The following is a 25,696-nucleotide window of genomic DNA, read 5'->3' as shown; positions in this document are numbered from 1 at the left end:
CTTGTGTGACGTTTACGTTTGTTCTCTTAGCCAAAGCAACCTACAAAAGTGGCCACCATAATGGAGTAAGCAGAATCAGACTGGGGGGCTGTTTATGCACAGGAGAGGGTGACAACGAGTTGCACTTCCTTAGTAAGACAAACCACTCCAAGACTTCACAAGTTAGTCAGACATTTACTGAACAAGAGGGTCTTCAAACGCTTCTAAAACACATCAAGGGGGTCAGCAGCTGGGTAAGTCATTCCATCAGTCAGGAACTACACATGAAAAGAGCTCGGCCTGAGGGGTGGCATCACCAGATGTTCTACATTAGCACACCGGAGTGGTCAAGAAGGACCACAGGACCTCACGAGGGTCTCCATATTCATAGGTGCAGACCCGTTGACTACTCTGTTGAGAAGCATCAAGGATTTGAACTTAATGTGTGCCACTGCAGGGAGCCAAGGTAGTGATTTGAAGAGAAGAGCGACATGTGCCTGCTTCGGCTGGTTGAGCGCCAGACATGCAGCCATATTGCGAGTCATCTGTAGTGACTTGGTGACACTGGACGGTCACCAGTGCCAGACGACAGATGCAGCACTCCAGACCGGAGCCCAGACCAGGAGTTGTGTTGCATACGCTGTTAGATCTTCTGGAAGTTGTAGTGTGACACTATACTGTAGTCTCACCAGAATACTTACACAGTACAGCGCAGCAAGATTCTCAATGAGCACTATGCATGAACCGCAATGAGCAATTCTAAGCTGCTCCCGTTAGGGGTCACCACAGTGGATCATCTTCTTCCATATCTTTCTGTCATCGTCATCTTGCTCTGTTACCCCCATCACCTGCATGTCCTCTCTCAACACATCCATAAAACTTCTCTTAGGCCTTCCTCTTCTCCTCTTGTTTGGCAGCTCTATCCTTAGCATCCTTCTCCCAATATACCCCTCATCTCTCCTCTGCACATGTCCAAATCAACACAATCTCGCCTCTCTGACTTTGTCTGCCAACCGTCCAACTTGAGCTGACCCTCTAATGTCCTCATTTCTAATCCTGTCCATCCTCGTCACACCCAATGCCAATCTTAGCATCTTTAACTCTGCCACCTCCAGTTCTGTCTCCTGTGCCACCATCTCCAGCCCATATAACATAGCTGGTCTCACCAATGTCCTGTAGACCTTCACTGTCACTCTTGCTGATACCCGTCTGTCACAAATCACTCCTGACACTCTTCTCCACCCACTCCACCCTGCCTGCACTCTCTTCTTCACCTCTCTTCCGCACTCCCCATTACTCTGTACTGTTGATCCCAAGTATTTAAACACATCCACCTTCACCAACTCTACTCCCCTCATCCTCACCATTCCACTGACCTCCCTCTCATTCACACACATGTATTCTGTCTTGGTGGTCCTACAGACCTTCATTCCTCTCCTCTCTAGAGCATATCTCCACCTCTCAAGGGTCTCCTCAACCTGCTCCCTACTTTCTCTACTGATCACAATGTCATCAGCAGACATCACAGTCCACAGGGACTCTTGTCTAATCTCATCTGTCTACCTGTCCATCACCATTGCAGATAAGAAAGGGCTCAGAGCCGATCCCTGATGTAATCCCACATCCGTCACTCCTACCGCAGACCTCACCACAGTCACACTTCCCTCGTACATAACTCTTACATAATTCTCTGCCACTCCCGACTTCCTCATACAACACCACAGCTCCACTCAGTCACCCTGTCATTTGCTTTCTCCAGGTCCACAAAGACGCAGTGCAACTCCTTCTGGCCATCTCTAAACTTCTCCATCAACATCCTCAGAGCAAACATGGCATCTGTGGTGCTATTTCTTGGCATGAAACCATCCTGCTGCTCATTAGTCATCACCGCCCTTCTTAACTGATCTTCCACTACTCTTTCCCCTAACTTCATGCTGTGGCTCATCAATTTTATCCCCCTGTAGTTACTGCAGTCCTGCACGTCCCCCTTATTCTTAAATATCAGCCCACTTCTTCTCCATTCCTCGGTCATCCTCTCACTTTCCAAGATTCCATTAAACAATCTGGTTAGAAACTCCACTGCCATCTCTCCTAAACACCTCCATGCTTCCACTGGTATGTCATCTGGACTAGCGGCCTTTCCATTTTTGGACTTACTGGCAGGTTGTTTCTTTCGTTTTTTTATCTTCAGATGTTCCGCCATTTGTTTCAGGTATGAGCTTTGCACGTCATATTCCACAATTACCGGCCGATGTTTTAAAGGCGGCGCAGAAGCTAACCGCGGTAGCGGGTGTCTGGGAAAGTCGAAAGACAACTATAGGGGGTCCATTTTGGATGATTAGTGTAGGTGTACTGTAATGTTTCCGTTTGTGTCTTAGTAACCTTGATATCCATCCATCCATCCATTTTCCAACCCGCTGAATCCGAACACAGGGTCACGGGGTTCTGCTGGAGCCAATCCCAGACAACACAGGGCACAAGGCAGGAACCAATCCCAGGCAGGGTGCCAACCCACCGCAGAACCTTGACATTAGGTTTAAATATATATATATTTTTATTTAGTGTTTAATTATGTATGTTTTGCTGTCAGATACTTTGATTTTTACTTGAGGATGTGCGATTCCCCCAGCAGTCCAGAAATGGTATCTCCCTATGCTTAGGCAAGCCGACCAGGAGAATTGAGAAGCCTTAATAAGTAGAGTTGTGGCCGCAAAAGGGGAGTTTCGATCGTTCGGAGAGATTTGTGAAGAAGGGTTAGCCGGGTTTATTCTTCACGCGACGCGACGCCTCCTCCTCAAGCCTTGTACTGTTTATACTCGCGCGCGTACTTTACGTAAATTTGGAAGATTCCACCAGGTGGCAGTACGAGAACAGGTTCGGCTTCGCTGTGTTGTGAATTCCCTGAAACATCCATTAAACTCCGAGGACACCTCGCTACAACATCTCTGAAAAGGATGTTTAATGATTAAATCCAGCAATCCAGGGATGTGTCCTATTCTAACAAGCATCGGGCACCAGGCAGAAATAATGGATGGAGCATCGGCTCATCCCAAATTGAACACAAGCACGCACACATACACTGGCGTAGTTTTAGCGTCACCATATCTCCAAAATTTCATGACTTGGGAAGGGAACCAGAGCCCACTGTGGACACCCACCAGGAAAACATGCAAACTCCAGGCAGGGAACACAAAGGACGGGACTCCTGAATGAATTATCAGTATTCATTATTTAAATAAAGTTAATGATTTATCTGTAAAATGTACCGTACATACTTTGTGTGATATCAGGTGTAAATCTAAGGATTCTAAATGTGCAGAGAGTTGGAATATCAAACATGTCACGTGTTCTGGGTGGCGATTGCTGCTGTCAGCCTCAGAAGCACATAGCGATTAACAGCTGGGTCTGTCTGAAGATGACGTTCACGACGGTCTACTTCAGTGATAAAATAAACTACGAGGTTAGAGTGGACATTTCGAGCTTTAATCTGACATTTCCACTTTAATCACTAAATACACCTTTTCACCGCGTCCTTCATTTTTTTCTCTGTGGCTCAAATACGCTGCCATACATTCGAATGCTGTGAAGGTGCAAAAAAAAAAAAAGTTGGTATGTGAGACTTGTAAAATGTGTCGTGTCATTGGGGAATATGCGAAGCTTGAATATAAAAGCAGCATGAATGTATTTGTATGTCGGCTATTTTGTTTCACCGCATAAACACATTCAAGAAACATCGAAGCAGGCACATCGATCCCGTACCATCCGCCAAGCCTTAAATAACCTCGCACCAAACTACATCAGTGACCTTCTCCATCACTATGTGCCTGCCCGCCCACTAAGGTCCTCTGATTCTGGTAATCTTGTTGTGCCCCTCACTAATCTACACTCCATGGGTGACAGCAGGACCTTCAGCTGTATAGCGCCCAGACTCTGGAATGACCTACCGAAATTAATCAGGTCAGCTGACTCCATGAATTCTTTTAAAAAACAACTCAAAACTCATCTGTTCAGTTTGTCTTTTAACTCTACTTGACTTTATTACCCTTCTCTCAGTTTACTTCTCTGTCAAGATGCTCATGTAACCTGTGTGTGTGCGTGAGACCATCAGTTATGTTGTCTGTTTCTTTTTCAGAATTCACTGTCTTAATCCTCTTTATTTATTTATCTGGTTTGTACAATGCTATGTACAGTAATCCCTCGCTACTTCGCGGTTCACTTTTCGCGGATTCACGACTTCGCGGATTTTATATGTAAGCATATCTAAATTCATAACGTGGATTTTTCGCTGCTTCGCGGGTTTCTGTGGACAATGCGTCTTTTTACTTTTGGTACTTGCTTCCTCAGTTGGTTTGCCCAGTTGATTTCATACAAGAGATGCTATTGGCGGATGGCTGAGAAGCTACCCAATCAGAGCACGCAGTTAAGTTCCTGTGTGCTGCTGATTGGCTCAGCGATGGAGTGTTGCATTAACCAGGAAGTCTCATCTCACTCATTCAGCATTAACGTGCTAATGCTTCAGGGGCCGTGTCCAAGCACCAACAGAAGATGCAAATGATTGCAGAAAAGGTAAAAGTTTTGGATATGTTGAAGGAAGGGAACAGCTACACCGCTGCAGGACGTCGATTCTTTTTATTTAAAAAGGAGGAAAAGCATATAAGATCTACGGCCACAGTGTCCTTTAACCAGGGTGCAAAATGAGTTGCAAGTGGACGTGATAAGGCAGTAGTCTGGATGGAATCTGCTTTAGGAATCTTTGCAACAAGGTCGACGACGTCATGACCGCCTACAAGCTGCTACGTGTACTTCGCTATACAGTAAGTGTAAACTTATCTACCGATTTCATATTGCTTAGCAGTTGTCCCTGTTATTAATAGAGTAAATGGTGGGTTGTAAACAATACAGGGAGGGTTTAAAAACGTCCAAATACACGTTAAATAATTAAATAAATATGGTGTCCCTACTTTGCGGAAATTCAGTTATCGCGGTCGGCCTTGGAACCTATCTCCCGCGATAAGTGAGGGATTACTGTACTGTATATTCTGCCGTTCTTTATTATATTCTGTAAGTGCCTTGAGCATGGGAAAGGCGCTATATAAATAAAATGTATTATTATTATTAAGCGTCTTTCTGTCACCTGTAGATAGTAAACAGAGACTCTGACGTCACGTTCCGACTTTTAGAACACTGCGCTCCCCGACTCTCGCATGCGTCGCTTAATTACTGAGCACGTCACGTGAACGCATGGCAGTCAGGATGAGTGTGAAGTATAAACGAGCCCTGAAGGTGTGCGAGGTACGCCAGGCTAAGAGGCGCCTGGTGGCTCAGCTGTTGGTTGACGTTAAGGACCAGTTGAGGCTCCTGAGATCTTATTTTTGAGGAGTTGCATTTCTGACATGGGCGGAAACAGAGTCCAGTTATGTTTGATTTTAAGGCTGCTGAGACCCTTACAGGAACTAAAAGTGACTTTGTACATATATCAGGGTAAGAGCCTCTGCATTTTACAAATTATATTTTTCTTCTTTGCATTTTCATAATTACATTTGTTTTATATATATATATATATTTTTTGTGCAACCATTTACATCCGCAACTTTTTTTTTTTCTCTATCATGGAATAATAGAATTACCTTTTTTTTTTCATATGACCCCCTCAGTCCTGGTCGGGCCCAAACTACTAGCAGGCTATCGGTTTTAGACGACGTCTTGTGACACATAGCAACATGGCCAGTGAAGGACAGCTGGTCATTGGTCACCACCCCAAGGTTGCCTACTGACTTGGTGGGTCTTAGCAATGTCAAGCCGAGCTAAACAAAGCTGGGGGCACTGAATAGACGGACAAACTGGGATAACAGGAAGGGCCCTCTTCGCCTGGTTGAGGTGGACATCCATGTTGCAATATCAGAGACTCTGACTTGAGACCCTGTGGACTTGTGGGGGGAATGACGGGTACAGCTCAGTATCATCAGCATGGCACAGATAGCAGAAACCATAGGACTGGATGGCGAGGTTGAGTGAGGAGGTCTACAGAGAGAAGAGGTGAGGAGAGGATCCAGCACCCATCCTCGAGGAGCCCCTGTGCTTGCCTGGCGCACAGAGAGCACCAGTGGGCAGTGCCAGGGATGCTGAGGTCAGAGGGGGTGATGAGGAGGGTCTGGTGGATGACACCATGTTAAAGGCAGAGGAGAGGCCTAGCAGGATGAGGACTGATGATGTGTTGGTAGGTACAGCCCGCCGTAACGTGTCGAGGACCTGTGAGTGGAGTTGTCTCAAACGAAATGGCCCCTCTTGGAAGCCTGACTGATTAGGGCAAAGATCAGTGGCAAGACTGGCACTGGTCAGAACCGAACAGCCTGACCGTCACCCCCACGTGCACATTAGTAATATCATAAGGGGGCATATTGTTACCTCTGCCGACTGGCACGTCTGATCAACCAGCCACACATCGTCATGTTTCATCCAGGGTGTGCCGGGCACAACCGAGGGGTTTACAGTCGTCCTCCTGCTTGTGGGACTTTTTGCTTTATTTTCAGACTTTTCTGGTTATTTTGTCAGCCCCCCACCCCAGGCTGGAAGCCAGTACCTAGCAGTGAGGACTAGCTGGACTGATGTGAGCCTCTGCTGGGATGGATACAGAAGGCCCTGACCTGTCTTGTGGTTATATTTTGGAGGCCTTGCACCTTTTTGATTAATTCCTATATTACATTTTATTACAAGAATTCTTATCTCAGTCTCTTCGATAGACTGGCCCCATTTTGGGCCTGTGAAGGCCTTGAAGCCTGCCATTTGAGTTTGGGGCCAGGCCAGGGAGGTTCTGGTCATGTTTGGTTCCTCCATTTTTTTGTTGACGGAGAGGTAGGACTTACAGCAGGTGTGGGGCTCCTCGTCCGTGTTGTCTCCGCAGTCGTCAAAGCCGTCGCACAGCCAGTTGTTCTGAATGCAGATGTGATTGTTGCACTCAAACATGAATGTAGGACACCAGGCCCCACCTGGGAAGCGGGTTGCTGTAAAAAAACAAGAAGAGTTTCACGAGTCTCAGTCTTTCTCCTTGGCTGCATTTGGAAAATCTGATGCCCGCCTGCCTTCAACGGTGCCCATGTTGCTGAATTGAAGCTCACCACTTGTGGGGCACCAGGGGCATCACCATTCTTTTTGGCCACCTAAGTGATCTGCCTGTTTTGGGGGTTGAAGTACTTGAACCCAGTCATGTGACCCCAAAACAGTTGCTCTGCTGACTTATGCCAGCACACATGGGCACAGCGTTACATAGAAAGCTCCCTCTAGCCGTGACATCAGACAAAAGCATGGGGGTCTTGCTAACTTACGACAAGATGTCTCGTCTGAATAGTCCAAGCAGTCACCATGTCCATCACACTCCAGCGCCGATGGGATGCAATGCCCAGAACTGCACTGGAAGTAGCCTGGCAGGCAAGGACGGTACTCTGTGGGGAGATGAAAGTCAAAGGCGCTATATAAATAAAATGTATTATTATGTTAGAACAATGTGGCCACCACCTTTAAAGAACAAGCAGCAGGCGAAAACGAGTGAGAAAGGCCTGCAGAGGTCTGTAAGTGAAGCATGAAGATCCAGAAATGTACCTTTCAGGGCTCAGGTCTGTCCCAGAAGCATAGGGCTCACCTACCTACACTCTCACACGGGGGTCCATTTAGATGTGGTGAAGCGTGTCTGGGATCTGTGACTCAGACTTTGAGTGTCGGTGTGTGAAAAGGAGACGAGCAGCCGCAGTGTGCCTAACGGGGGAAACGAGCTGACAAGCATTCGTGTGCATGAGGCCAATCGGCTCAGCCACCCTTAGTAGTGCACTGCAGTTCGTCTTCAGCAGCAGCGTACTAAATACGTCATCCACGTTTAGGTGAGGGTGAGGGTCAGGATTGGGTCGCGCTGTGGCTCACCACTCTGACGTCTCCACCTGACCATCAAGTTTTGATTCACCAAGGAGTTCTGTGTAAACGTGGTAAAGCCCAAGTCAGACTCTGGGTGATGTGTAATGAACCGCATTAGACTGTTAGGCCTGAATAACTCTAGGGAGCGTATTCTGCTGCCATCTAGTGGATGAAATGGTGGGATCAACTGCCCAACTCCAGGTGTGCAAAGCTTGTACAGACTTACCCAAGCAGACTGGCTGAGGGGCTTCTACGGAGTACTGAATGAAGGGTCTGGGTACTTGCATCAATGTGAGATTTCAGTTTCTGATTTGAAATTAATTTGTAAACTTTTATGAAAAAAATGTCATCTCTTTGTCATTATGGGTTATTAAGTGTAGATTGATGGGCAAAAATGGAAAATTGGTCCACTTAAAAGGAAATCTACAGCACAATAAGTGTGCATAAAACAAAGAGCTCTGGAAACTCTGAATCCACTGTAGATAGAAAGATGTGAAAGGCACTATATAATAGATAGATAGATAGAATAGTATAGTCGGCAGGATTAGATAGATAGATAGATAGATAGAATGGTATAGTCGGCAGGATTAGATAGATAGATAGATAGAATGGTATAATCGGCAGGATTAGATAGATAGATAGATAGATAGATAGATAGATAGATAGATAGATAGATAGATAGATAGATAGATAGATAGAATGGTATAGTTGGCAGGATTAGATAGATAGATAGATAGAATGGTATAATCGGCAGGATTAGATAGATAGATAGATAGATAGATAGATAGATAGATAGATAGATAGATAGATAGATAGAATGGTATAGTCGGCAGGAATAGATAGATAGATAGATAGATAGATAGATAGATAGATAGATAGATAGATAGAATGGTATAGTTGGCAGGATTAGATAGATAGATAGATAGATAGATAGATAGAATGGTATAGTCAGCAGGATTAGATAGATAGATAGATAGAATGGTATAGTCGGCAGGATTAGATAGATAGATAGATAGATAGAACAGTATAGTCGGCAGGATTAGATAGATAGATAGATAGAATGGTATAGTCGGCAGGATTAGATAGATAGATAGATAGATAGATAGATAGAATGGTATAGTCGGCAGGATTAGATAGATAGATAGATAGATAGATAGATAGATAGATAGATAGATAGATAGATAGATAGATAGATAGATAGATAGAATGGTATAGTCGGCAGGATTAGATAGATAGATAGATAGATAGATAGATAGATAGATAGATAGATAGATAGATAGATAGATAGAATGGTATAGTCGGCAGGATTAGATAGATAGATAGAATGGTATAATCGGCAGGATTAGATAGATAGATAGATAGATAGATAGATAGATAGATAGATAGATAGATAGATAGATAGATAGAATGGTATAGTCGGCAGGATTAGATAGATAGATAGATAGATAGATAGATAGATAGATAGATAGATAGATAGATAGATAGATAGAATGGTATAGTCGGCAGGATTAGATAGATAGATAGATAGAATGGTATAGTCGGCAGGATTAGATAGATAGATAGATAGATAGATAGATAGATAGATAGATAGATAAATAGATAGATAGATAGATAGAATGGTATAGTCAGCAGGATTAGATAGATAGATAGAATGGTATAGTCGGCAGGATTAGATAGATAGATAGATAGATAGATAGATAGATAGATAGATAGATAGAATGGTATAGTCGGCAGGATTAGATAGATAGATAGAATGGTATAGTTGGCAGGATTAGATAGATAGATAGATAGATAGATAGATAGATAGATAGATAGATAGATAGATAGATAGATAGATAGATAGATAGATAGATAGATAGAATGGTATAGTCGGCAGGTTTAGATAGATAGATAGAATGGTATAGTCGGCAGGATTAGATAGATAGAATGGTATAGTCGGCAGGATTATATAGATAGATAGAATGGTATAGTCTGCAGGATTAAATAGATAGATAGATAGATAGATAGATAGATAGATAGATAGATAGATAGATAGATAGATAGATAGATAGATAGATAGATAGATAGATAGATAGATAGATAGATTGAAAGGCGCTATATAACAGGTAGATAGATGTATCTATAGGCAGTATGGCGATGCCTAAGCTTCAGTTACTTTTAGAAAGTGCTGGATTTTTGATCCCTGGTTTACCATTTGAGTAAACCTTAGGGGGCGCAGCAGAGACACGGAGCCCTAGAAGAAGCCTCCACTCACCGCAGTCGCGCTCGTCAGAATTGTCTCCACAGTCGTCATTCTGGTTGCATACCCAGACCCCCGGGATGCACATCTGGTTATCGCAGCGAAACTCACTTTCAGAGCAAAGTCGTGGACCTGGAAGGCAAAGAATAATTTAGGGCAGACTTTGAAACTGACACTCATAGCTCTTCAAGGAGTGACCGCCATAACCCCCAAATAGGAAAACTCACTGCAGTTCTTTTCGTCAGATCCGTCCCCACAGTCGTTGTTGCCGTCACAGCGATAGCGGAGTGGGATGCAGAGATGGTTTTCACACCTGAAATCTCCCAGTGGATCACAACTGACGTCATCTGATGTTGTGAAGGAAAGAGGGAAAGAAAACGAGACCCTTAGGCGTTACCTGCCAAGCCCCCTGTTTGTGTCCCAATGAAGTGTACAGTCCATCGGCCATGAACCTTTTTACGGTTTCCTTTCAAAAACTCCCCACTTACAAGCAAGGTGTGAAAGATTGGGTAGTCAAGAGGACTACGCTTTCTGAATTAGGCTTTTGTGAAGGTTTGGGGGTGTTCGTGTACCTCCAAGACAAGGATAGATCATTGCACTTCAGGCTGAGTGCTGATTGGTTGACAGCTCTTATGCACATCGAGCCCACCAATCGGCGAGACTTGGGCTGAGTAGCTGGGGGTGTCATGCTAGGTGACTGTTGGTAATGGGGGTATGTCGTTATTCGCTAAGATGAAATAAATGAAGAGTGTGACTGACTATCCCTGGAAACGTGGCGCAGTCCGACCCTGAAGGGTGGGCACTCAGTCTGTTTGTATAAAAAGGGGGCTGAACATCAAAGGTCAAGTAGCACAGATGCCACAAGTCTTACACAAGCCTGCCTGTATATGTAGGGCTTTATATGGCTGCAGCATCAGGGGGGCCCACCCCCTTAGGCTCAATATACAGGACATAGAAGATGGATCATACTGTATCTCAGGGAATTCACATAAATTGCATGATAACTAATGAAAAAAGTTCAAATTAACTCAAGAATTGTACAATGCAAAAAGAAAGAATAGAAAAAAACAACAGCAGACAACACAAAAGTCAATGAACCATAAAGAAACTGCAGCCAAAGCATAACACCTGCGTCCACACAGCAGTAACCCAGTGAGTACCAAAAGGCGCTATAAAAAGAGTTTCAGGACGTACCACAGCCCTTTTCGTCGCTGCTGTCCAGGCAGTTGTTGTATCCGTCACACACCTGCCACTGTGGAATGCAGCGGTAGTTGGTCTTGCAGGAAAACTCGGTGTGCTCGTCACATCTGCGTCTGACTGGAAGAGCAAAAAGGGGTACAATGGGCATGAATGTCCGGAGGCCACAGGACTGGGCTGAGGGTACAGCGGCAAGCCTTTCATCTCCGAGAGTACTGGCACCCTGCCTGTATATGTTATCACCCCTCTGGGCACTGCCGTCTTTGTAACTCCAGATTGGGCAAACATCCTTACCACTTGTGCACTGTATTAGGATGGGTTTGTCCAATGAAGAAGCCGGGACCCCCTAAGTGCTGATGGCAAATGTCTTCTCGTGGTTGGGTCCTGTTCTCCACTCTGTACTCTTTATTGTGTAGACCATAACAGAAGGCCCCAAATCTCGTACATCCACCTCACTGTCAGGGCCGAGTTCTATTGTACCTCAATATGTCTCCCCGTTCTTTTACGAGTCCGACAGAGTAACAGAACAGACGGGAGAGAGAGTTACACATTCATTTATGCATTATAGATAATATGCCATAAATTAGCCAAGTATAATGGGTGCTGGCAAAACAATGCAATCTGATAATAGACCACCAGGTGGCTCTCTGTCTTACTACGCTGATTACTTTACACCCCGCCTTGGTCTTTGAATGGAGAAGCACAAACAGGGCACATGATGTCTGTCTGAATATGGCCGCCAATAGAGGAAGTGTTTCTCTGCTCTTTGTCTTTCTTGATGCACCTCTCAGACCAATGGGATATCCCAGTGCAGGTCAAATTCAGGCGGAGTGGCGACTCTGAGGCTAGAGATCTGCACTGGCAATCGGAATGTTGCCGGTTCAAATCCTGTAAATGCCAATAGGGACTCTGCGCTATATAAATGCAAAGAATTATTATTATTAAATGTCCTGCTTCATTCCCGTCTGATTTTGGAAAGACTCAGACCCCCGTTCTTCTACGTCTGAAGACCTTCCACAGGTCCATAGCCTCCTCCTCCTCCTCCTCCTCCTCCTCCCCCTTCCAGTGCAGGCTGACCTGGTGAAAGCGGGTGACAAGTCGATCGACGCAAAGCCTTCAATTGCCAGTCTGTTAATGGCCTCTCATCTGAGCCCACCTGTATTCCCCCAGGCTAGCGGGCCTGTCAGTCCCCAAGATTTTATCTCTGCTAATTTTAATCTGTGGTGATTATAACAGTTGGTTGCTAAAATGTCATTTTTTTATTGCAGTTTAATATTTTTATGATAATATTGCACCATCCTCACAACTGCCTGGAGGTGGTCTGGGCCACAGAATTAACTCTTTCGAGGCGGGTGATGACTTCTAAAGACATATAGGGGTGTCTTTATGCAGCTGCCGGCCGCCACATTCAGCACTATGATCATTCGGGGACTGATCAGCTGAGTCTATACGTTTAGACAAAGACTGAGCCAGCCCTCACCCACACACGTTGGCACTTACCGCACTCGTCGTAGGGCTCGTCCGAGTGGTCTCCACAGTCGTTTTCCATATCGCACACGTAGGCCTGTGAGATGCAGTATCCGTTTTTGCACTGGAATTCTCTTGGACTGCAGGTCTTGCTTTGGCACTGCTGGGGGTCTTCATCGCTGCCATCAGAACATTCTTGATTGCCATTGCAGTGCCAGGACAGAGGGATGCACTGTTTATTGTTACACTGAAACTGGTTCTCCTCACAACGGTGATTCGCTGCAAACGAGAGATGGTAATCAGTTACTCTTTTATTTTCTATGGCATCTCTTTCTTTGGGCACCACCACTGGGCACTTGTGTGGGCGGTGCCCTGTGTGTTCGAAAGTGGTGGTTTCAGTTTCAGAATTAACGGGACCAAAAGAAAGGACAAGGAAGTAGGAAAAAAATGAAGGAGACACACAAGCTGGGTGGGGAGGTCAAAGCCGGTGTGGAGGATCAGGAGAATGAGATGTGGTCAAAATACAAAGCAAAAATATCAATGAGTGCTTCAGCCAGCTGGGGTTCAAATGTCTCGATTGTGTCCATTTTATATGATTTTTGTGTTAACAGTGTGAGTTATTGTTTTTTTGTGTGTTGATGTATCTTCAATTATGTTCCTTGTGTTTTGTAAGTTGGTCCCCCAGGAGGCGGGGCCACCTGCCTATAAAGGCTGAGGAAATCCAACCGTCCCCTGCAGTTCATTGAATGTGCTGATGCTGGTGGGTTGTGTTGGATTTGCGATATCCTTGTGATCTGCGATTAACCAGGATTTTTGACATTTTACATTTACATTTATTTGCTTGGCAGACGCTTTAATCCAAAGCGACTTACAAAAGAGTTAAATGTAATCGAGTAACATTAGGCTCAGGCCTGTTTGTTCAGCAACTGTGATAGGACAGGTAACACAAGTTGTTTGCCACAAGTGAAGAGATGTAATAACCAATAATTTACAGTCATAGATTATAATCGATAAAGCAACTAAACTTAAAATAATTAGCCAATGACATAAAGAATTATCAATTATTAATTATCAATAACTATCAATTATGGAGAATCCACTACATCCATTAAACAATGTCATCTCCAGACAGAGGAGCAGTTTCAGTGACAGACTGCTGTCACTGTCCTGCTCCACTGACAGACTGAGAAGATCATTCCTCCCCCAAACTATGCGACTCTTCAATTCCACCAGAGGGGGTAAACGTTGAACATTATTCAAGTTATTGTCTGTTTTTTTATCTGCATTTTTTATTACTCTTTAATTTAATATTTTTGCTGCTGGAATATGTGAATTTCCCCCTGGGATTAATAAAGTATCTATCTATCTATCTATCTATCTATCTATCTATCTATCTATCTATCTATCTATCTATCTATCTATCTATCTATCTATCTATCTATCTATCTATCTATCTATCTATCTATCTAAAGAGCATTTTGTTTTCCTCTTCAATCAATTAGACAGACATTCACAGAACAGACGGGTCTTTGGCTCCCCCTTCTGACCGTATTGGGTAATGCGACTTTCTCTGCTATTGGAGTGACTTTGTCAGACAACTCCTTTTGCCTTTTGTGCTCTTTGGAAATTGGATAACTTGAGAGCGTTCTTTTAAAATAAGTCCTTTAATTTATAAAGATTCAACATTTACCTTTTAGTTACCTGCCAGGGTTTGAAGCCCCCCGCCTCCCTCTGAGCCCCAAGTGGGAATTTTGAGACATTGTGCTTAGGAACTCTCACGTTCACAACAATCAAGGACCAGAGAGGAAAATAAGCAAATAATTAAATTTTTAAGGGAAGATCCACCAAGTCACCACATGTGTGACCAGACCCCCCCCAGCTACCGGGACCCTGGCTGACAAAATGGCGGCGCCCACTTAGAAAACAAAATGCCAATGCACACGGAAGAAGAAGAAAGTCCAAAAAACCTTAAATGCACCTTTGTCACAATATTTATATGGGAGTGTGAAAACATCATACTCAGAAAAACCCTAAATAAGTTAATTTTTAATTTTTAAACTTAACAAACAGCTCATAAAAATATAAAAACCTGCTGGGAAGGCAAAGGTACAGGCGACTAAATCCAAAATAAAATCCAGAGCTCCAAGTCAACAGCCTCAAGCCAGAAGGTTGGCACACTAAAGATCACAAAGACAAGCTTTCTGAAAAGTAGATGGTGGCGGGCAGCACCAGGGGTACCCACCCTGCTGCTTTCTAATTAATGGAAATCCCACACTACTGCACTTTTATGAATAAGAAAAGAAAAAGTTTGCATAGTTAAAGGATGGGATCCATAAAACACAAAATGGCTGATTGGCACAAACTGGGTGGAGCAAAAAATCTTGGGAGCCACGGGTGTAAATTATCATCAAGAGCACGGCCAGGACCCTTACCTGGTTGGTTTGCCTTCTTAAAGGAAGGAAGGACCAGTGGGAGAGAGGATGCTCAGGGCGCATTACCCCACTGGAGCACTAGATGGCAGCTTCCCTGGGTTGTAGTGATGCCTTGGATTCCCACAGGGCTCCATGGGAGTTGGAGTTCGGCACAGCCTTGTTAGGTTCCATGGGTGCCAATAGGGGGTGCGGCAGGGACTGGACAACTCACCTGGAGTACTGTAATGTGCCAATGGAAGTACTCCGGAGAGCCAGAGTCACTTTCCGAAGAGAGAAGAAGAGAAAGAAACTGCTGGGTGTATTTACCTGTTTGTGCTTTGCTGGTGGGAAAGAGTTTCCCACACCTGAATAAATTGTTGAACTTGTGGCCTGCATCTGTCTGGGACGGGTTTGGGGAGCTGGTGCTCCCCTGCTGGCCACAGACACACTACTTCCTAGATCAAGTTGGCAAACAGGCATTGGCATTTAAAGAGTGGCACACTTTGACAAAAGAGACCAAGGAAATCATCAGGGTGAACCTGGCGTCTTTCAGGATTCTACACTACAGAATTCACTTTTGAGTTCCCAACTAAGACAACCAATCAACTGGCAAAACACCCCCTGCTGCCCCCTGCCAGGACGTCAACATGGATGTGCAACTGGCCGTTCCAGCAGAGTCTGATCTACAGTGCACTTGGCACGAGGGACTTACTGCATAATACAGGATCCTCGTCTGAGCCATCGGGACAGTCCCGTAAACCGTTGCAGATGGAATTCGAGCTGGTGCAGTTACCATCGTAGCACTGGAACTGACCACGTGGGCAGAAACGCACCGGGCAGGTCGTGGGCTCATCTGACCCGTCTCTGCAGTCCTTCTGCTTGTCACACTTCCACCAGATTGGGATGCACCTGCAAGAAAACCAAGGCTGGTCTGAAAAGGACTTCCCTGTGCCCTCCTGGCAGTTGTGACGTTAAGGAGGTTGCTTTGTGGAAGTATCATTAAAAATGACATTTTTATGGAAATCTGAAGATAACGCAATGGTAGTCTATGGGCCAAATAGCATTGGCGATGACACATAAAATGCGTCACTGTGACCAGACAGAGAAACCCCACCTGAGGAATTAAGGAACGGTTGGCACAACTGCCTTCATGACCGGAATAAACTGTTGAGTCATGGAGATGAAGGAGAAACCTTGATGGCCTTTAAGAAGGATCTGGATGAGATCTGGGGACAGCTGAGCTAAACAAACGTGTGACAAATGGACTCAATGGTGTCCTCTCGTTTGTCAGGTTTCTTATGGACATCCCCGGAGGGCCCATAGAGGTGAGCGGCATCAGGCGGCAAGGCATACTGGGATCCCTGCCAGCTGTTTACCTTGTTGATCACATCAGATGGATGGTCAGGGAAGGTGCAACTTTGAGTAAAGGGGGGATCTGCATCCATGGATGGGCCTGAAATCAAAAACCGGCCCTGGACATTTGTCCCCATGTGGCCCACTGGAAATGGCTGGACAAACGGACTGACTGGTCAGACCTCTTGTGTTGTTTCATTTTCTTCTGTAATTTAATCTCATTAGTAGAAATGGGGACATTAGAGGGTCAGCTCAGGTGGGACGGTTGGGAGACAAAGTCAGAGAGGCGAGATGGCGTTGGTTTGAAGAGATGCTGGGTATACTGGGAGAAGGGTGCTAAGGATAGAGCTGTCAAGGAAGGGGAACAGAAGAAGGCCTAAGAGAAGATTTAGGGATGTGGTGAGAGAGGACATGCAGGTGATGGGTGTGACAGAACAAGATGACGAGGACAGAAAGATATGAAAGAAGATGATCTGCTGTGTCGACCCCTAACGGGAGCAGCCGAAAGAAGAAGAAGAAGTCTCTTTATGAAGCACCTTGTGCCACAGTTGATTGTAAAGAATTTCGACTTACAGGGACCCTCATGTATTTCAAACCTTTAAAGTTAAAGAGCAAGTCAGGAAAATAAAAGAAGGTCGAGTGACAGCGGCTCACTTTTCATTGTCGGCGCAGCGGAACTGAGTGCTGGAGCAGTCGGGGACACACTGCACCTTGAAGCCCACGAAGATGCCGATGAAGTGGTCGGGACACTCGCAGGTGGCTTTCTGACCACCACCAGCGATCAGGCACAGGTGGCTGCAGCCCGCGGCCTCCGACAAGTAATCACAGGGGTTCTTCACTGGAAGAGAAACAGAAAGAGTGGTCAGTGCCTCCAACCTGAGGGGGGCGCCGTGACTAAAAGTAAATTGGTGAAGGCCAACGCGAATGGCCTGTGAGTCGCACTGCAGACGTGTGGGGTGGCAGGCCTCCTTCTGCCTTTCTTTTTTTAATGGTGAGCACCACACCTGACCAAATCACAGCAATAATTAGAGAAAAACGTCACTGTTGTGATAGCTGAGGTCACACAGTCAAAGTCTAAAATGTCCCAAATGTCAAAAAACAAATCTCCACAGCAACCTTTAGCGTTATGCTTTATCCCCGGAGATACGAGACAAAAGTGTGGAATTTTTTCCGCAGCGAATAATGTTATTGTGTGTAACAGAAACACGGAAATTAGAACAATCGAGACGAGAGCAGGCCATTCAGCCCAACAAAGCTCGCCAGTCCTGTCCACCTCACTCCTCCAGAATAACATCAAGTCGAGTTCTGAAGGCCCCTAAAGTCCTGCTGTCCACCACACTACTTGGTCACTTATTCCAAGTGTCTATCATTCTTTGTGTAAAGAAAAACTTCCTAATGTTTGTGTAAAATGTCCCCTTAAGTTTCCAGCTGTGTCCCCGTGTTCCTGATGACCTCATTTTAAAGTCACCGTCTCAATCCACTGCACTAATTCCTCTTCATCATTTTAAACACTTCACTCAGGCCTCCTCTTCATTTAATCTTTCCTCATCACTCATCCCCTGTAGCCCCCCATAATCAGCCTAGTTGCTCTTCTCTGGACCACCTCTAGTGCTGCTGTGTCTTTATGGAGACCCAAACTGCACCCAGGACTCCAGATGAGGTCTCACCAGTGTGTTATAAAGCTTGAGCAGAACCTCCTGTGACTTGTACACCACACATCAAGGCGCTATATAACATGACAGTCTGTTAGCCTTCTTAGTGGCTTCTGAACACTGTCTGTCTGATAGTCCACTATGACTCCTACATCCATCTCATTAGGTGGACTCTCGATTTTCTGACCACCCTTTGTGTATTCAAACCTCACATTTTTACTTTCTATGTGTAATTCTTTACATTTACTGACATTAAATTTCATCTGCCACAAATCTGTCCAGGCCTGTCTGCTGTCCAAGTCCTTCTGTGATGATTTAACAGATTCTTGATTATCTGCTAGTCCGCCTATCTTGGTATCATCTGTAAACTTCACCAGCTTGTTACTTATATTCCTATCTAAAAAATTTATAGATATTAAAATTAGCAGCAGCCCCAGCACTGCCCCCTGCTGGTATGGAAAATAAAAGGTCATAGATAGATAGATAGATAGATAGATATCTATCTATCTATCTATCTATCTATCATATAGTGCCTTTCATATCTATCTATCTATCTATCTATCTATCTATCTATCTATCTATCTATCTATCTATCTATCTATCTATCTATCATATAGTGCCTTTCATCTATCTATCTATCTATCATATAGTGCCTTTCATATCTATCTATCTATCTATCATATAGTGCCTTTCATATCTATCTATCTATCTATCTATCTATCTATCTATCTATCTATCTATCTATCTATCTATCTATCTATCTATCATATAGTGCCTTTTATCTATCTATCTATCTATCTATCTATCTATCTATCTATCTATCTATCTATCTATTATATAGTGCCTTTCATATCTATCTATCTATCTATCTATCTATCTATCTATCTATCTATCTATCTATCTATCTATCTATCTATCTATCTATGTATCTATCTATCTATCTATCTATCTATCTATCTATCTATCTATCTATCATATAGTGCCTTTCATATCTATCTATCTATCTATCTATCTATCTATCTATCTATCTATCTATCTATCTATCTATCTATCTATCTATCTATCTATCTATCTATCTATCATATATTGCCTTTCATATCTATCTATCTATCTATCTATCTATCTATCTATCTATCTATCTATCTATCTATCTATCTATCTATCTATCTATCTATCTATCTATCTATCTATCTATCTATCTATTATATAGTGCCTTTCATCTATCTATCTATCTATCATATAGTGCCTTTCATATCTATCTATCTATCCATCCATCCTCCAACCCACTATATCCTAACTACAGGGTCACGGGGGTCTGCTGGATTCCATCCCAACCAACACAGGGCGCAGGGCAGGAAACAAACCCCGGGCAGGGTGCCAACTCACCACAGGGTGCACACACACACACACACACAAACACATCAAGCACAATTTAGAATCGCCAATCCACCTAACCAGCATGTCTTTGGACTGTGGAAGGAAACCGGAGTACCCAGAAGAAACCCACACAGACAACATGCAAACTCCACGCAGGGAGGACCCGGGAAGCGAATCCGGGTCTCCTAACTGCGAGGCAGCAGCGCTACCCACTGTGCCGCCCTAAGCATTAAACAGTGTGAGCTTTAACACGAATCAGGTATGCCAAGCGAGTAGTTAAATAAAGGCATATGCCATATTTCTTTTTGAATTGAGCTCAGAGTGAAACCACGAATATTTAATAACCGAAAAGGATGGAGAAGGGGGAGAATGATGACTGAAGACAGCCTGAGGTTGGAGAAGGGGGAACACCTGCCGGTTGAAGGCCGGCTAGGAAAGAAGTGAAGGGAGAAAAGATAAAGGATGAAAAAACATGAAAGATATTGGTGGGTTTCCGAGAGGTCCTGACAGGGGCCAGCTGGAGTGGAGAGTCGGAGTAAGCAGCGAATGATCTGTTCTGAGCGAGGTCAGGATGATAAGAAATGATTCTATTAACTGTAACTTGTGTCTTGTTCAGGGCTCAGCTCAGTTTGGCCTAATTGGGTTGAGTCCGTGTGATTGTTTAATTGCCACAAAGCTAATTACTCTGTTTGCCTTTCCTTCGACTCCTAGAGCCTTCTTTCAAGGTGAGATTCTTTGGTGCATTTTGTGCCACTACACTGGTCATCACTCTTAACATCGGCCAGTTCTGATGAGGTTGCTTGCACCATCACCCTCTGTGCCAGTTCTGCACCCCTCTACACCCCACACTCTGTACTGCCATTTCTTTTAGTTTGATGCCCACCCTGTCATGTGGCACCTTCTCAAATGCTTTCTGAAAGTCCACATCAATAACATCATCTGCTCCACTCTGGTCATTTCCTCGTAGAATTCCAGCCTGTTAGTAAAACACGACCTCCCTCTTCTGACCCCACGCTGACTGTCCTGTCCTGTCCTTGCCAGGTGTTTCTCAATCCTCTCCTTAATAATTCCTTCCATTAATGTTCCTGTGTTGCACGTTAAGCTTACTGGCCTACAGTTGCTTGACTCTGCCCGTCACCCTTTTTATATAACGGGATGACATTGGCCATTTTCCAGTCCTTTGGAGTCTCTCCAGTGTGCAGTGACTTCCTAAATACCAAAACATCAACGTAATCAGAGTAGGGAAGGCCTGTGAGGTGCCCACTCCTTGATGCGCTCATGCCACATGGAGTCACCAGGCATGTCACAGTGGGCCGGTCATACGTCACTGTACACATCGGCTTAAGTAAACTCTCACGCTGGTGTATATGATTACTATGTCACTGTGCTCGGTAGAACTATTTTATAAATGGACTTTTCTTTTTACTCACATGCACAGTGGACACAGATTTAGCACACAGGGGGCTCATCATTTAGAACTGCTAGGCAAGCATTAGAAGACAAGACAGGGGCAACTGCGAAATGGGCATTGTATACTATTTTTGTGTGTCAAAGTCTCCTCTTTTCCTTTGCTTGGAAAGGCGTGATTCACCAAAGTGGGGTCCTGCACATGAAGAAAGGGGTATAAAGCCCGGCACACCTTTGAAGCCCACACCAGACATGAACATCACTGAAACATGGCAGGTCAGAATCCACCGTCTGATGACCAATTCACATCATCATCACCATCAACTTGATATGAGCAACGGTTCACTTTCAGTTTGTTCTAAAACCGGCCTCACCGCTTTTCATTTGCCATTGTGTTTCTGGTTGAGGGAGAGGAGGAAGAGGACGATGCTTGCCAGAGGAAGAGTCGAGGCAGAATGAGGAAGAGAAAAAGAAGAAAAGAAAGGACTGAGGGGAACTGAGGGGAATGAAAGAAAAGTGCTTCCCCACCATAATAAAAGTGTGCCGTGTGTCAAGACTGGTGTCTGTCTGTGTCGGGGTCGAGCGGCTGGAGCGCCCCCTGGTGGCCACACCGTTAAAACCTCCGGCAAGGGGAAGCAAAACCCAATCAAAATCCTTAAAAATAAAGAGAAGCAAGAAGCAGAAAAATGACAACAAAATGCAAACAGAAAGCATAAAGAAGCTGCCTAAAAATTCCCAGTACGTAATCCAGCAAACCAGAAGATCAACACGAGGCAATGAACTCCACAACACCAGAGAGCCAATCTGAAGGCAGAGGGAGGAGCCAGCAGCAGTGATGTCAGAGTGGCCCCGCCTCCTGGGGGAGGGCTCCACCCATAAAACACAAGCAACGGCTGCACATTTAAAGTTATGTGATGCATACAAAAAAATAAAACACGACAAAAGCGATCCAAAAATATGAAAAATTGTTCAGAAATAATCAAAAGAATAATTAAGGAGAGGAAACACAGCAGGTATAATACAAAAACAATGAGAAATAAATGAAGAGACCTTCCGAGAACAGCATGGCCAGGCTCAGGGAGGTGCAAAACCTCAAATCAGGACAGGACACTCCAAGAGAAGGAGCCGTGAGGCCTTACCCCGTGGCTGGCGGTAGGGATGATAGACATGGATGTCGTTCGGCTTGTGGGTGATGTTCATCATGGACAGGCGCCCAGCTCCGGTGTATTTATGGGCTGTCTCGACGGTCTTGGTGTTCCAGTCTGTCCAGTACACCATATCCTCAAATAGAGTGAGAGCATAGCAGTATGGGATGCCACCACTGATGGCGATGTGCCGATTACTCCCATCCATGTTGGCGTATCTGTGGAGAAGCACACGGTTACTAATGTCTCAAACAGCCACATGTTTTTGCATGCCAAGCGCTGAGTGATTTGTAGCCAAAATGGACTGCAGAGGCGGGCATTCAGCAAATCACCCACACACCGAGGAAGGAGCGTCTTACTCGAGGTAATCCAGATGGGCGTCGGTGAAGAATATCTTGTCTGTGGTGTAGTCGATGGTCAGGCCGTAAGGCCACTCGATCTTCGTGGTGATGATGGCTGATCTGTCCTGGCCATCCATTCCAGCCCTCCCAATGAAGGCTTTCTGCCCCCAGTCTGTCCAGTACAGCCACCTGAAGACACAGGAAAACGGGACAAGACTTGATGATGGATGCCATCCATTCAGGTGACTGCACAATTGACGCAGCAGCACCTGAATTTACCAACCAAGGAAGGTGACTGGCACAGGTGATGCTAAACCATCATTTGGGACCCCGCGGCAGCCCAACCCACAAAGAGAGGGTGGTGTCCCGTGCCGAACAGGGTAGCAAGAAGACGAGAAGGTCCTGCTTCACTCTCTTTTATTACCGAAGTGCACACTGACAAGAACAACGGACCAAATTCCACAAATGTAGGCTTCAACCTGGGTTGTGTTTTTATCCCTGGCCTATTCCTTTCCTTGGTCTTTTTCGTTTATGTTTCAATTATTTATTTATTTATTATGGATTTTTCTGTAAAGGTTTATCATTTAGTTAATATGCTCAGTGCATCATTGCTTTTGTTACATTTCCAGATATCAATGTGCTGTTTCATGAAACGTCTTTGTGATTCATGTGGTTTTTTGAAGTAGTTCATCCCAAGAGGCGGGGCCACCTGTCAATCTCCTTGGACTGACAGCTCCCAGCCCTGCAAAGGCTCATGGGAATTGCAGTCCCTCTGTGGTACATTGTATGCGCTTGGGTATCGGGGAGTTCACACCTTGTTGCTTGCTCTCGTTCTTTGGGTTTTTCCAAATTTTTAACATTTTTTTTCTTTGCTCTGTTTAACGATTTTTGACTTTTGTTTAATGCCGACTTTATGCCTTATTTGGCTCTGTTGACCTTTTAATTCACCTTTTTCGTGGTACCTCTTAATTTTATGAAGATCCTGTGGCAAGCAGCTGGGGGTGGTACCCAGCCGGGATGCCCGGAAGGACCGGAGGGGGGATTACACCTCCTCCAGACCACGAGGGGGCGACCGCCCTGGTGGCTTTGGGGAACTGAGCTTGGAAGCTCAACCCTATAGGGGCGCGTGTTCACCGCCAGGGGATGCCCCAATGCCTGAAGAGCCCTGGTCCTCAGCACTTCCGCCACACCCAGAAGTCCTGGGGGGAGATTATTGGGACCAGTGCTTCCGGGTGCGCAGCCGGTACTTCCACCACACTGGGGTGTGCCGTCGGAAGATTATCAGGAGGCACCTGGAGCACATCTGGGTGATTATAAAAGGGGCCGCCTCCCTCCGTTGAGTGGCTGGAGTTGGGAGAGGAGACGGACAGAAGTTGGTGGAAAGGAGTGGAGGCGGTGAAGAAGGAAAGGCCTGGACTTTGGGGGAGTTTTGGGGTTGTGTGTCACTTTTGTACATAAGAATATTGTAAATAAACGTGTGTTGGGTGTACGAACCATGTCTGCCTGTCTGTGTCCAGGCCGTGTTCCACAATCCCTACCAGGACGTAATTCTGCTCCAGCTGGAGTTACACGGTGGTCCCTCCGGTGAGACACTTTGTTCTTTCCTGAGAGTTCTGTTTGGTACTTTAATCCATTTGACTCAATTAAGGCTTTAAGCCTCCCATTTTCCTGGGTCAGGTTTGCCTTCGTTTGTCCTGTGGGGCTTTTCGGAGTCCTCTCCCCTTAACTGGAAGATGATTTTGTAATTCAATTCTCTTCTGTCACTCCTTTGTGAAGGCCTGCGTTTCACATAGCTGTGTTTTCACTGATGAAGACTGTCAGGTTCTGCACAAATCACCATGCTGGGAGCCAGAAAGTGGATTACAGTACGTCAGAGTCTTCTTGGACTTCATTGCTGGCTTTAGTTTCATTTATTTTTGTTTGCTTATTTTGTTGTTCCTTTCCTTTTTTTTTTTTTTTTGGAAATTGAGATATTTCTTACTAATTATGTTCTTAACTTCTCTCGTTTTGCACTTCAGCATTTTTAATTCAGCTTGGCTCAAGAAACTCAAAAACAAGGCCTCAAGATTAAAAAAAAAAAGGCCTCCAAATCAACCTGGTCCTGTTAGGCCAGTCGTGTAATCTGGGATGACCTGCAGGGGGCGGCAGGCTGACTTGGGGTTCTTTACGTTTCTAGGCCTCATTGGAAGCCTTTTTTTGTGGGCCTGGCAGGTCATAACCACAGTCATCTTTAACCTCCTCGGTTAGGCTTCTCGGGTTTGGAATTAAGTGAGATAAAGAGCGTCAAGCCCGAATAAAGTTTGGGACAGTATTGTGCTGCCATCTTGTGGATGAAATAAGATCATACTGCGAACAAAACATTTTATGTGCATTTTGCCACTCTGTGGTAACTCATCCATATTTATGAGTGGGGTGGAGCCTTCAACCAACACACACACACACACCCGCACACGCACACAATCAAAAGGTTTTCAGTCTTTACTACAAAACACTTTGGGGAAGTAACATATTAAAAATGTAATTTTTGGGTGGAGTATCCCTACTAGTGCAGAGTCCAAAGTTACGGATTCACCCATCAACTGATTTTCGTGACTCTCCCTATTCCACGTCTCGACTTTTGTTGACAGTTTTAGTGACAACACTCATATTACTTAAGGACTCCTTATCATTATCATATAAATCATTATGCCCCACATACTCATCTCGCAGATGGCGTCCTAACCCACTTTTATTAGCAGACGAGAACTGTACAGAATTTATATCCAAACATATCAGACAAATTCATCCTCAGAGGTCTCTGCAGGGACACTCTGGGAAACCCTGAAGGCCTTCTTAAGAGGACAGATTATCTCATATCTTTCCCGCAGAAATGAATTGGAATCCAAGAAGGTATCAGAGCTAACCAACGAAATTACTAGACTAGACCAAGAACATGCCAGGTGTCCAAGTGAGGCTCTTCATAGGAAAAGGCAGGCTCTGTATTCAGAGCTCAACCTCTTGACAACTAAAGAAACTGAACAACTCATTTCTAAATCAAGACGTCATTACTACGAACACGGAGAGAACGCTAATAAGCTCTTAGCTCAACAAATCCACAAGCAAGACATTCGCAATGCAATCCCAGCAATCATTGACCATAAAAATATAACACACACATTTAGAGACTGCTATAAATCCTGATATTCTACCGAGTTTAAAGAAGACAAGACACAATCTAATGTATTTC

General features: G+C 44.8%; 1 protein-coding gene across 1 annotated transcript in view; it reads right to left on the bottom strand.

Annotated features, from left to right (window-relative positions):
- Positions 1-25,696, bottom strand: part of lrp2b (low density lipoprotein receptor-related protein 2b) — a 218,375-nt gene that overhangs the window by 31,414 nt on the left and 161,265 nt on the right. Inside the window, exons 50-59 of the mRNA XM_051936218.1 lie at positions 22,489-22,659; positions 22,124-22,347; positions 17,203-17,386; positions 15,908-16,104; positions 12,818-13,063; positions 11,315-11,437; positions 10,348-10,467; positions 10,136-10,252; positions 7,302-7,418; positions 6,843-6,980 (exon numbers count right to left, since the gene is read on the bottom strand). Of these exons, the coding sequence (XP_051792178.1) occupies positions 6,843-6,980; positions 7,302-7,418; positions 10,136-10,252; positions 10,348-10,467; positions 11,315-11,437; positions 12,818-13,063; positions 15,908-16,104; positions 17,203-17,386; positions 22,124-22,347; positions 22,489-22,659 (1,637 nt within the window). The remainder of the gene's footprint in view (positions 1-6,842; positions 6,981-7,301; positions 7,419-10,135; positions 10,253-10,347; positions 10,468-11,314; positions 11,438-12,817; positions 13,064-15,907; positions 16,105-17,202; positions 17,387-22,123; positions 22,348-22,488; positions 22,660-25,696) is intronic.

The sequence above is a fragment of the Erpetoichthys calabaricus genome, chromosome 14 (genome assembly GCF_900747795.2).
Source record: "Erpetoichthys calabaricus chromosome 14, fErpCal1.3, whole genome shotgun sequence".
NCBI lineage: Eukaryota > Metazoa > Chordata > Cladistia > Polypteriformes > Polypteridae > Erpetoichthys > Erpetoichthys calabaricus.
The sequence above is the reverse complement of the archived record's forward strand: the minus strand, read 5'-3'. Positions and strand labels throughout refer to the sequence as shown.